Source organism: Diabrotica virgifera, chromosome 8, assembly GCF_917563875.1.
Source record: "Diabrotica virgifera virgifera chromosome 8, PGI_DIABVI_V3a".
In the NCBI taxonomy this organism is placed as follows: Eukaryota; Metazoa; Arthropoda; class Insecta; order Coleoptera; family Chrysomelidae; genus Diabrotica; species Diabrotica virgifera.
In genome coordinates this window covers 39,652,676-39,666,625 of record NC_065450.1, presented here as the reverse complement: position 1 = coordinate 39,666,625, position 13,950 = coordinate 39,652,676, and the positions used below count along the sequence as shown (strand labels likewise).

Here is a 13,950-nt window from a genome sequence, read left to right as displayed (position 1 = left end):
ATATTTTACAGTCTACAGTCTACAGTCTATTTATTTTGTAACTAATATGTGATATTTTTTGTGAGTAATTAGACTGTACCACAGACTTACTTTTAAGCTTCAAAACAATTAAAACAAATTATAAACAACGGAAAAATCCTATATTTACTTTGCTGTTTCCTAACTTTTTTGCAAATGGTTGGAAAATTTTTTTGAAGCATTCATTTTCAAGACCTTTGAAATACGCATTTTAAGTATTTTTTAAAATTAGAATATAATAAACAATTTCTGAGAAATGTTAATTTGTTGATAACTATTTTTTTTTGAAACATTTAAAGATTATGCAAAAAAATAAAAAATTTAAATTTTGTCGACAAAATATTAAACAGGCATCACATCTTTATAATCTTTCTAAGTTTGATCAATGTCTCATGATTATTTTGGTTTTTATTGCGATTGTAAATTGTTAATTAACAATTGAATTGTTGCTAAAATATTCATTTAATTTTCACCGACTTCTGCAGTTATAATCTACACCAATAAAGCTTTTATTTCACCAAGTTATTTAATTATTGATAAATAATTACTTGCCCAAAAAATTTATTGGAAAATTCGAGATTTTGTTGGGAAAACCCACATTTTCCAAGGAAAATTTTCGTCGGAGCAAATCGGAAAAAACATTCCTATATGTAGAATTAAATTGGGGAAAATTTTTATTTGAGTGTTTTTGGTGTGAAGTTAAAATCTTCGGAGTTATAGACCAATAATTGAAAAAACCACGATTTGGGGGCGCCATTAATAAAAAAAGTAGCACACTATCTGCGGACTTTGCATACCTATATTATTCGATTCCAGCAATGGAATTGCTGGTAAATAACCTTTCTTTGTACTTTACTAATTAGACCAGCGTATTATAACTATTTTTTTTTTCAAAATTGAATAATTATGCAAAAAAACAAAAAATTTATATATTTTGTCGATAAAATATTAAATAAGCATCTCATCTTTATAATCTTTATAAGTTTGATCAATGTATCATGATTATTTTGGTTATTATTGCGATCGTAAATTGTTAATTAACAATTGAATTGTTGCTAAAATATTCGTTTAATTTTCACCGGCTTCTGGAAGTACAATCTATACCAAGAAAGCTTTGATGTCACTAAGTTATTTAATTATTGATTAATATTTACTTACCTAAAACTTTATTTGAAAATTATAGTTTTTGTTGGGAAAACCCGCATTTTCCTAGGAAAATTTTCGTCGGAGCAAATCGGGAAACTTATCTCTATGCAGAATTTAATTGCAGTGAATTTTTATTTGGGTATTTTTGTTGTAGTGTTAAAATCTATGGAGTTATAGAGCAATTATTGAAAAAAATACGATTTGTCGGCGCCATTTTGTTTATAAAAAAATAGCACACTATCTGCGGACTTTGCATACCTATATTATTAATATATAGGATCTTATAATTCGATTCCAGCAATTTTATTGCTGTTAAATAACTTTTCCATGAATTTTGCTAATTAGCCCAGAATATTACAGTTGTAGTAGGTTTTAGTTCATCGTCACTCTCATTATCGGAAACATCGGACACCTGCTCGTTTTCGTCCAGATACTGCAAGGTTCTTACTTCTCAATTAACAAAACCAATCGTACACTATAATATCGATGACAGCACCTTCAGTTTTAATCTCCGTTTTTATTTTTTGTTGAACATTTCCACTTTTACTACATCATCATCATCACCCAGCACTTTGTGTCTCCTGCTGGACATAGGCCTCCCTCATTTTTGTCCATTGTGCTCTCTTTTGAGCATTTTACATTCAATTTCTCGACATTTTCTTGAGATCGATAGTCCAACGGGTAAGGGTCTGCCTCTACTTCTTTTGTCTAATCTCGGCCTTCACTCAAGTAATCTCTTCGTCCACCTTTCATCACTGGTTCGGGCGACGCGCGACGTGCCCGGCCCAGTTCCATTTCAGTGTGGCAATTCGGGAAATTACATCGGCAACTCCTCTTCTTCGTCTTATGACTTCATTTCTAACTCGGTCACGAAGTTATATAACTCCGCATTGACCTTTCCATTTTCATCTGAGCTATTTGCAGCGTTTTAGAAGTTGTAGCTGTCAATGTGAAAGCTTCGGCACCATAGGTCAATGCACATTGGTTAAATATTTTGCGTTTTAAAAAAATTGGTATATCGCTTTTAAATATGTCTTTGAGTTTGCCATAGGCTGCCCTTCTTCTTCTTGCAGTACCGTCTCCTATCGGAGGTTGGCTACCATCACAGCAATCTTAACTTTGTTGGCTGCAGCTCTGAACAACTGTATTGAACTGCACCCATACTACTCTCTTAAATTTCGCAACCAGGAGATCCTCCTACGTCCCACATTTCTCTTTCTCGAGATTTTTCCTTGGATGATGAGTCTTAGCAGAGAGTACTTTTCACCTCTCATTATGTGGCCTAGATATTCCAGTTTTTTCGTTTGTATGGTTTTTATGACTTCGCATTCCTTCCCCATCTTCAGCAGAACATCTTGATTTGTTACTCTTTCTGTCCATGGTATTTTCCACATTCTCCTGTAAAGCCACATCTCGAATGCCTCAATGTTTTTGATGTTTGTCTTTTTCAGCGTCCAAGCTTCCATGCCGTACAGCAGAACGGAGAAAACATAGCACCTCAACATTCTTGTTCTTAAGTTTATATTTATGTCCCGGCTGCATAGGAACTTTTTCATTTTGAAAAACGATTGTCTCGCTATCTCTATTCGTCTCTTGATTTCTCTTGTCTGGTCATTAGTGTCAGTGAAGCCAACCCCTAAATATTTGTAGGACGTAACTCTTTCAACTGGCTGATTATTTATTGTTAAATTCACACTGGTGTATAGTTTCTTCGTTACAATCATGAATTTATTCTTTTTGATGTTCAGTTTTAGACCATATTTATTGGTATGAGTGTTTGTGTTTTCCATCAAATACTGTAAATTTGCTAGGTTACTATTTGCTAGGAATACTATTAGCGTGTCATCAGCGTATCGTATATTGTTAATTAACTCTCCGTTAATGTTCATACTAATATTTTGCTCTAGGAGTGCTTCCTGACATATTGTTTCGCTATATATATTGAATAGTAGTGGAGAAAGCACACAACTCTGACGCACACCTCGACGAATCTCAATTTTTTCGGTTATTTCATTATCAACCTTGATTTTTGCTGTTTGTCCCCAATACAACCTGGATATAATATTAATATCGCGACTGTCGAAGTTTTTGCTTCTTAGGATTTCATACAGCTTTTGGTGTCTGACTTTACCGAAGGCCTTCTCAAAATCTATAAAACCTACGTAGATGTCTTCGTTTACATCCAAACATCTTTGCATTAACACACTCAGACCAAACAAAGCTTCCCGTGTTCCCAGTCCACTTCTGAATCCAAACTGTGTGGCGCTTATGTCCTCTTCTAGTTTATTAAATATTCTTTTGTGAATTACTTTTAAAAATACTTTCAGTGTGTGGCTCATCAATGCTATAGTTCTGTGGTCTGAGCACTCTCTGGCGTTATTCGTCTTCGGGATTGTGACAAAAGTAGAGGAGGCCATTTCTTTGGTATGATGCCTGTTCTATAAATTGTGTTAAAGAGGTTCACCATTATTTCAAGTGTGTCGTCGTCTATAAGCTTCAACAATTCTACAGGAATTTCATCTGGTCCTGCAGCTTTACCTCCTTTAGTGTTCCTTATAGCATATTCTATCTCGCTTTTTAGGACTTCAGGCGCTTTTGTGTCGTCTACAGGTTCTGCCACTGCTATTCCTGGTCTTTCGTCTGCAAAAAGTTCTTCAATGTATTCTGTCCATCTTGCCAGTTTTTCATTTAAATCTGTAATTATTTTACCTTTTTTGTCTTTTACGATGTATGCTTGTTTCACTTTTTTACCTGTTATTTCCTTGATCTTTTTATGCATGTTAAAGCTATCGTACTTTCTTTCATTTCTTCTATTTCCTTGCAGTTTTCCAGAACCCACTTCTCTTTGGCTTCTCTAATTTTTCTTTTAATCTCACTGTTCACTTCTTTGTATTTTGTCTTGTTGTTTTTATTTCTTCGCCTTTCCTTCATGAGGTCCAAAATTTCGTTTGTCATCCTTTCCTTTTTCTTAATTTTGCTTGGAGCTAAGGAGCCTTCACCAGCTGTCATAAGGGCCTTTTCTATCTCCATCTACTTGTCCTCTACATTGTCTGTGTTCCTATTTTTTGCAGCGAGGTTTCTAAGATTATTGTTTACCTGTTCTCTTGTCCTTTCCAGTATAGTTGCGTCTTTCAGTTGCCTAACGTTAATAGTTAACGTTAACGTTAATAGGCTAACCGTGCTAGGCTTATCCTTCTTCGTAGTTCGCATGTTTGATTGTCTTTTGTGACGTTTATGTCGTGTCAAAAGTATATGCATCTTTCCACTAGCTCTACTTCGTTGTATTCAATATTGATATTTCCACTAGGTACTACGTTTGCCATGCATTTTGTTTTGGAGATGTTTATTTTAAGACCTGCACTGGCACACATTAACTGAAGTTCATATTGCATTGTACATATATTATCTCCTTGAGGTTGTCAGAGAACAAAACTATGTCGTCTGCGAATTTCAAATTTGTTAATGTTCTACCGTCAATGTTCAGGCCTCTCTCTTGCCAGTTAAGTTTTTTACAAGCATATTCTAGTACTGATGTAAAAAGTTTAGGCGATAAGGTATCGCTCTGTCGGACTCCTCTGCCGATTGGAATATGATACGTGTTTTTATGTAGTTTCACGCACATTGCGTACAAAAAATGAATAAATTCTAGAATGTGTTTTTACAAGTCAAACTCTATGTACCTAAAGTACCTAGCTTTATGACCAGAAGTACTTACTTATATAATTAGTTTTATGGCTGCAATAGGTTATTTAAATATTTGAATTTCCGGAGCCCCAATCTTAATATTTTAATTGCCTTTACCTTGCTTTCTGTTATTGGCAGGTAAAATAACAATAACTTCTTAGAAAAACTGAAGGCAAATTTTGTCCGGAGCCGTTGTGAAGAGGGTCCGTTGTTCGAAGGCGACTTCCTATTTATCCACATGTGAAATGTTCGGTGACCTAAAAGCTGTCCGTTTAGCAGAGGTTTCCTTTGTGGAGAGGTGTGCGTTGACAGAAGTTTTACTGTATATGGAATTTAACTCGATCCTTATGTAAAATGTCTATGTAAATCGTTACGTAAAAATTTTATTATTATTTTCTTCTTCTTCTTCGTACTTAGTCTCAATACATAGTCTCAATGCCTGTTTTACTTCGGTTTTTAGCCTCAGTTGACCATTTGTCTAACCATTTTTTCCTCGGTCGTCCCAATGATCTTCTTCGATTTGGTGATTTGTCTCTTGCTATTCGTACTATCCTCTTTTCTGTTATTCTTTCTATGTGTTGATTCCACTTTATTTTTCTTCTTTTGTTCCACATGTTTATTTCTTCTATACCACATCTCGCTCGTATTTTCTCACTTCTACTCTGTCTCTTAGAGTTGGTTTGTTATTTTTCGTAAAACTTTCATTTCTGCTGTTTCCAGTAGTCTTTGTGTTTTCGTCGTATCTGCTCTTATTTCCGCTGTGTACGTCATTATCGGTCTTATTGTTGATTTATATATCCTGGTTTTCGTTTCCATTGTGAGGTATTTATTCCTCCAAAATGTGTTGTTGAGACATCATGCTGCTCTGTTCGCCATGTTCACTTGTTTTTTATATCTTCTGTCACTTTTCCGTAGCTTAACAGTTTTATTCCAAAGTATTCTGTTTCCATCACTTGCTCTATTATTTTGTTATTTACGACCATTTACATCGTCTTGGTTCCGCTGATATTACTATCGATTTCTCTGTTGAGATCACCATATTGTATATGAGCGCCGTGTCTTCGAATTCTTTAATCAATGTTTGTAGGTCATCTTCATTTTCGACTGTGATTATGGCGTTGTCGGCATAGCAGATTATCTTTATTTCCTTTTCTCCCATTCTATATCCTCTTCTTTTTTTTAACTTTCTTTATGATTTCATCCATTATCAGATTAAATATTAATGGGCTCATCGAATCTCCTTGTCTAATGCCAGTTTCATACTTGATAGATTGCGATAGTTTTCCCTTATAGGTCTGGATCCCGCGTATGAAAAAAAAGTTGTAAAATAGCCAGCTGAAAATTTGTTGTTAGCTTAAGGGTGTCTAGTCGGACAAACATTGATATATGGGAACACTGGAACAGGGGAAGTTTTAACTGTGGAACAGGTTAAAAATTTGGAACGGTCAGACCACGAAAACGGCACATGTATTTTGTCCGACACAACAGACTTAAACTCTCCAAACAGAGATTAAACTCTCATGCAAAAATCAGACTACTATTTATCACCAAATTGGCGTTTTAATGAGTGGAACATGTAGAATATGTCAAATGACAGGAATTAAGACAGGTGATAAATAGCAGTCTGATTTTTGCATGAGAGTTTAATCTCTGTTCGGAGAGTTTATGTCTGTTCTGTCGGACAAAATAAATGTGCCATTTTCGTGTTCTGACCGTTCCAAATTTTTAACCTGTTCCACAATTAAAATTGCCCCTGTTACAGTGTTCCCATATATCAAAGTTTATCCGACTAGACACCCTTAAGCTATTAACAAATTTTCAACTTGCTATTAATCAACTTTTTTTTCATACGCGGGATCCAGACCTATTACATCCTACCATAGCTATGTTATCCTTATATATGTTACCGGCCAAACCCGATTTCAGGACAAACTATTTTGGCCTAGGCCAAACTAGTTTGTCCTAGGCCAAACTAGTTTATCCTGATATAAAGACATATACTTCAGGCCAAACTAGTTTGACCTAGGCCAAACTAGTTTATCCTGAAGTGTATGTTTTTATGTCAGGATAAACTAGTTTAGCCTATTCTAAACCAATTTAATCTAGTCGAAAGTAATTGATTACAGACTGGTTGCTGATTTAAACGTAAGTTTAGAAGACACTATTAAGAATAATTGTAAGCCTTTTAAGTATTTAGGGTAAATGATAAACCGAGATGGCACTTGTATGAAAGATATAGAAATGAAAATAGTACGGAAAAAACAAGCCACGAAAGCACTCAATGGAGTGAGATGGAAGAACACTATAACTAAAGAAAACAAAAAAGGATTTTTCAGGCCATAGTGCTGAATACTACCCTACAAGAGCGGAAGAATGGCCAGTGACAACAATAACACGAAATAAAATACGAACAGTTGAATTGGAGTTTATCAGAAGGTGTTTAAAAATCACCAAGAATGCCGGAGCACAGGCGGCCGAAAAGATTACTGGACTGAGTATGTGAGACTGAGGATAGAGGACTGAGAATAGAGTACTATGGAAGAAGAAAACGGCAAACTCATAATGGGAAAAAGCCAAGAAAAAGAATGTAATTCAGCAAACTTTTACGGCTCAATATAAATAATAAATTGAATAAAATACTTTGTTCTTGGAAAAGAAATCATTTTTATTAAAATTATAATTATTCGTAACAAATAACAAACAATAAAATTGAGTTATATTCGCGGTCGGACGGACAGGCGGACAGACAGCCTAGGTCAAATTTCTCACCTTTAGTACCGTCCTTGGATTATAAGCTTTCATTTGACACCTCACTTGTCATGCTACCTGGTATAATGACGGAGAAGTTGAGTTCACAGGCAGACAGACAGATGGACGAATGGACGGAGAGACGGACGTGGATAACTCAATGTTTTCACATTTTTCAAAATTGGTGAAAGCAATATTAATTCGTACTCGATTTTATTCGTAAGTGTATCTTTTCTTTTAATTTTTGGAGAAAACCTCATCCTTTTATTTATTATTTTTAATATTATTTAATTATACAAGAATATATTGATTTATAGCATGTATCAATATCTTCGTTCGATGTATCATATGATACAATATATCGATGTATAATTTTTTTTGCCATCCTGTTGGGACGTGATTTGGGAATTCCCCGCATGTAAAAGTCCTTAAATGTTCGCTATATTACTTTCGACTCGGCTAAATTGGTGTAGACAAGGCCGTACTAGTTTATCCTGAAGTGTGAGTCTTTATTATATAAGGATAAACTAGTTTGGCCTGAAGTATATGTATTTATATCAGGATAAACTAGTTTGGCCTAGGACAAACTATTTTGGCCTAAGCGCGATAGGACAAACTAGTTTGGCCCAGGCCGTACTAGTTTATCCTAACGCGCTTAGGACAAACTAGTTTGGCCCAGGCCAAACTCATTTGTTCTGAAATCGGGTTTGGTCGGTAACATATATTATATTCTCAATGGTTTTTATTAAATCCAGTAATATTTCCTTTTCATATAATGAATGTGTCGCGTCCCGAATTCTCACTCTATACAAATAGTCCAGGGTAATAAGGTTTTTCCTGTGACACTTCAACAGCCAGGTTACTGAAGCGTTTTTTCAACAAGTAATACCTATAAGAACAAATTGTAACTATTTCCTGCGTAGGATCTGGCGGCCATTTTTATTTATAAACAATTAGTGTCAAAAAACGTAATTTTTTCATTTTTTTGCAAATTAATGGAAACCAGTAAGAATTATGGCTTCTTAGTACAAACATCTTCGAGAGAATGGGAAAAGGTTTAAAATGGCTTATGACAAAGTTTAATACACTCAAATATTGTTAATATAATTGCGAAAAAAGTCGAAATTTCAAAAAAATTAATTCTGCAATAACTATTCTAAAAATAAGTATAGAGCTTCGAAATTTTTGTCAAATGAGGGTTCTTTGGTGCTTAATATGTGACAAAAAGTTCAAAGCGATTCATTCAATTGTTTAAATTTTATTCAAATTGTTTATCCCAGAGAGCTTTCTTTGCACTAACATAGGTCAGAAAAAAATAATGTTAGAACCATTCTATAGGTGTCAAATGGAAGATCATGAGCAAAACTTTCAAATTGGTTTGAAAAAAGTGAATAAAAAATGTATTTATTAATAATAAATAATTACGCAAAAGTATGTTCAATTTTTCATTATAAACGTTTTATTATAATATAAATTTAAATAACATATAAATAACATTACTTGGTAGTTATGCACCTAAAACACGGCAAAAAATAGATTTTTTTGAAAAAACTTATTCAAAAAGTTTAAAGGATTCAAAAAAAGAAAAATTGAGGATACTTTTGAGTAATTATTTATTCCTAATAAGTGCAGTTTTATTCACTTTTTTCAAACCAATTTGAAAGTTTAGTTGATGCTCTTTCATTTGACACCTGTATAATGGTTCTAACATTATTTTTTTCTGACTTATGTTACTGCAAAAAAAGCTTTCTGGGATAAAAAATTTGAATAAAATTTAAACAATAAAACGAATCGCTTTGAAATTTTTGTCACATATTAAGCACCAAAGAACCCCGATTTGACAAAAATTTCAAAGCTCTATACTTATTTTTACAATAGTTATTGCAAAATTATTTTTTTTGAAATTTCGAATTTTTCCCAATTATATTAACAATAATTGAGTGCATTAAACTTTGTAATACGCCATTTTAAAGCTTTTTCCATTCTCTCGAAGATGTATGTACCAAGAAAACCATAGGTCTTACAGTTTTCCATTAATTTGAAAAAAAAGAATAAAGGCCGTTTTTTGACACTAAATTGTTTATAAATAAAAATTGCCGCCATATCCTACGCAGGAAATAGTTAAAATTTGTTCTTATAGGTATTACCTGCCGAAAAAACTCTTCAGTACCCTGGCTGTTAAAGTGTCACGAACAGGGTATATTTTTGTCTTATTACCCTGGCCTAAAACGCTTTCTTCAAATCGGTAAAAAGATATATCACGTAAAAACATATAACCTGTTGAATATAACATTAAGATAACCTAGGTCATACAATAGATACAGTTTCCGGAACGAATCATTACCGGTGACAAACGCTGTCGTCGGTCGTACACCGAGTACATCCACCTAAACTTTAGCAAAGAGGGTTTCTCTCACCGGCCATGGTTCGCTCCGGGGATATACCTATTTAGTAGGGTGGTGCGAAAAAAGTCAAGTTGATCATCCCGTACCGCTATAGTGCGGAAAAGTTGCGATTGGTAATTACAAGATAAACAAAACAAAAATTGTTAAAATCGGACTTTATCTTCCGATCGCGCAACGGGCCTAAAGATTATGAAAAAAATGAAATTTTACCTTTTTTCGGAAAATTTTATTGATCCTCCATGTACTTTTTATTTATCGGTATAGTAAAATTTATTTACAGTTTGCATGGTTAAGTAAAAAAAACAACAGTTTTACGCATCTAACGAATATCTTCCGATCCCGCAAGGTCAATTAAAATCTATAAATATTTGAAATTTTCGATGATTTTGATAACTTAAAAACCATTTAGTTATCTCATTTTTCTCCTACATTGTGAGGTTTTTCGCTTGTTTATATATTATATGACAATACCTAAACAACCCAGAACTCACAACGAGGAGGTGGTTGCACTTCTAGCTCCACACACACCCTTCTCTCCAACCAACCAATGAGTGTGATTTTTACATTATTTACATAGTAAATTTCTTTTTCATGCTTTTATCCAGCTTTTAAACGTCAACTTTGTATTGTGATTTGGTGGTAGAATCTGGCAGCATGGACCTTGATTTAAGTGTTGCCCTTATGAATCCATCTCTTGATTGGAGCCCACATATATTAGACCAAGGGGTGACCAACTTAATCGGACTCAAGATCTACTGTCTGCTTTTTTAATTCTCTGGGATCTACTGACTAGGAATTTTTGTAATATTTAGGATGGGAATAGATAGGTAGGTAGATAATTTTTTCTTGCCATCGATCGACTGACCTACGGGTCGCGATCGACGGGTTGGCCTCCCCTGCATTAGACGATGCTTCCGTGACCAACTTTAGGCACCTCTCATCAGCTTGCGTATGTCAGGGATAGTTTTGTACATTCTGGTCTGGTATGTCGCCCGATGTAATGCAAGAACTTATATCTTCATTTGACACTTCGAAGAAGTGGTAGAGAAAATAGTTTTGCAACATTACATTCTAGTCTATTATTTCAGTTTAGTCCCGTGCTTTTCAAATTTCAAGTAGTAGGGAGAAAGAAAACACATTAGAGAGCTAGGGCTAAGGAGAGTGTTAAAAGCCGGATAGACTAAAGCCAAGGGCAAACGTATTAGAAATTTCATCCCTCCTACTTTAAATTTTGAAGCACAGGACTACACTGAAATATTAGATTGGAATGTTGCAAAACTATCTTCTCCACCAGTTCTTCAAAGCGTTTCAAATGAAGATATAAGTTCCTACATTATATCTGGCAACACGCCAGACTGGAATGTACAAAACCATCCCTGTCATACGCAAGCTGTCTAGCGGTACGTAGAGTTGGTCACGGAAGTATCGTGTAATGTATGTGGGACCCAATCAAGAGATGGATTCATCAAGGCAGCACTTTAATCAAAGTCCATGCTGCCAGATTTTACCACCAAATCAAAATTCAAAGTTGACGTTTAAAAGCTGGATACAAACAAACGAAAAATAAATGTACTACGTAAATAATGTAAAAACCACACACTCACTGGTTGTATGGAAAGAAGGGTGTGGGTGGAGTAAAAACTGCAACCACCTTCTTGTTGTGAGTTCTGGGTCGTTTAAATATTATTGTACAATATATAAACAAGCGAAGAGCTTCACAATGTAACAGAAAAATGAGATAACTAAATGTTTTTTAATTTATCAAAATCATCAACAATTTCAAATTTTTATAGATTCTGATTGACCTTGCGGGATCGGAAGATATTCGTTAAGTTCGTAAAACTATTGTTTTTATTACTCAACCATGCAAACTCTAAATAAATTTTACTATAGCGATAAATAAAATGTACATGGAGAATAAATAAAAATTTCCGAAAAAAAGGTAAAATTTCATTTTTTCATAATCTTTAGACTCATTGCAGGATCGGAAGATAAATTCCGATTTGAATAATTTTTGTTTTGTTTTTCTTGTAATAATTACCAATCGCAACTTTTCCGCACTAGAGCGATACCGGATTATCAACTTGACTTTTTTCGCACCACCCTAATATTTAGTATTACACAATTAAGTACTGCATACTTTCCCAAACAGTCTTTGTTGATTTGAATTATAATTATAAACTCTAGTTTCAAAATAATTTTATTGATTCATATTATTTTTTAGATGCTCTTATCATCATGGATAGTAGACGTTTTTGCTTTCTCTCTAACATTTTCAACACTGTTGTACGTATATTTCACCAGACATTTTAGCTATTGGAAGAAACGTAATGTCTTTTACCAAAAGCCAGCGCCATTTTTTGGTAATTTTAAAGATGTAGTAACCATGAAAACAACCATTGGAGAATGGTTACGAGACGAATATAACAAAGCAGCTAAACAACCCTACTTTGGAATTTTTGTTTTCGACGAACCGAAATTAGTGATTAAATCTCCAGAAATAATAAAAAATATTATGATAAAAGATTTTAACAATTTCTGTGACAGAACATTCGCAAGTCCAGAATACAATGAAGTAGAGTCGAACTTCTTATTTATGATGCATAATCCTAAATGGAAGAAACATAGGTCTCAGCTTTCTCCAGCTTTCACCTCAGGAAAACTGAAAGGAATGCTTCCCATTATACATGAAGTTGGTAAGTATAATTAAAAAAAATTTTCCGCTTCTTCATTTATATAGGCAGCTTCTTCTTCTTTTACATAGGCAGTACTGACTGTTTTTCTTCAACAGCGCCTTTTCTGTTGCCCCTAAATTGTCGTTCCCCCTTTACCTTGGGCGTCCTATACTTCTTATGCCTAACGGTGATTTGTCCCTGGCTATTCTTACTATCCTTGATCCAGATATCCTGCTTATATGCATTCCAATCTTCTTTTTTTGTTCTTTACGCAGGTATTCATATTGTCTACCCCACATATGCGTCTGATTTCCTCACTTCTTACCCCGTCCTTTTCCACCAATCCTTCTCAAGATCTTCATTTCGTTGGTCTTCAGACGTATTTGTGTTCTGCTTGTGTCTTGTCTTGTTTCGGCTGTGTAAGTCATAACTGGCCTAATAACTATATCCTAAATGATTACTATTATTTTTTAACTTGATTCTATTACACTCTATGCGAAATCGAGTATTGAATTGAATTATTCCGAAAATTGAGACAAAAGTATATTTAACTATTTTTAATGGGAATAAGCCACAATTTTACCCAAAGAATTATTTTATTAACGTTAGTTAATTATTATTTTAGTAGTATTTTCGTTAATAAAATAATTTTTTTGGTAAAATTGTAGCTTACTCCCATTAAAAATAGTTGACTATAAAAATGCCACAAGGAAATAGCTTCAGAACAACATCAAAAAGGTATATCCATTTATAAAGCGATTATCCAGTGACATAAAGAATGGAATTTTTGTCTTTTTTATATTAAAATAGATCTTATTCCACTAACAAAAATTTGCAAGGGATTCTGCAAATTATTTTATATCTTAAGCTTTTTTATTGGCGATTGGAAGTCTAACGCAGTCCACTCTTTGGTGTTGCTTAGCCAGGTCATTTATCATCTATCTTGCCTGCCCTCAATCTTGCCTTCCATTATCATTTGTAACAAATTAAATATATCGTGTTTATGTTTACGTTTTTTACCAAGTTTTTCTCGATCTATATTAATTTGCCTTAGAATTTCTTCGGTTCTGGCATGTTCTGTCCAAGTAATGATCAGTATACGGCGAAATATCTATCTTTCAAAGTTTCCAGATTTTCTATTGTACCTACTGATTTTCAAATTTCATGTTTCTACGTTATATCGTAGGAGACTTTTAACATAACACCTCATGGTGTAGTTAACCATCTCAGTGTAAGTTTAAAATCAGTTAAACAAAACGGTCGCATTTTTGGGA

General features: G+C 34.0%; 1 protein-coding gene across 1 annotated transcript in view; it reads left to right on the top strand.

The window, feature by feature from the left end:
• Window positions 1–13,950, top strand: part of LOC126890137 (uncharacterized) — a 167,780-nt gene that overhangs the window by 11,320 nt on the left and 142,510 nt on the right. Inside the window, exon 2 of the mRNA XM_050658987.1 lies at window positions 12,226–12,697. Within this exon, the coding sequence (XP_050514944.1) occupies window positions 12,226–12,697 (472 nt within the window). The remainder of the gene's footprint in view (window positions 1–12,225; window positions 12,698–13,950) is intronic.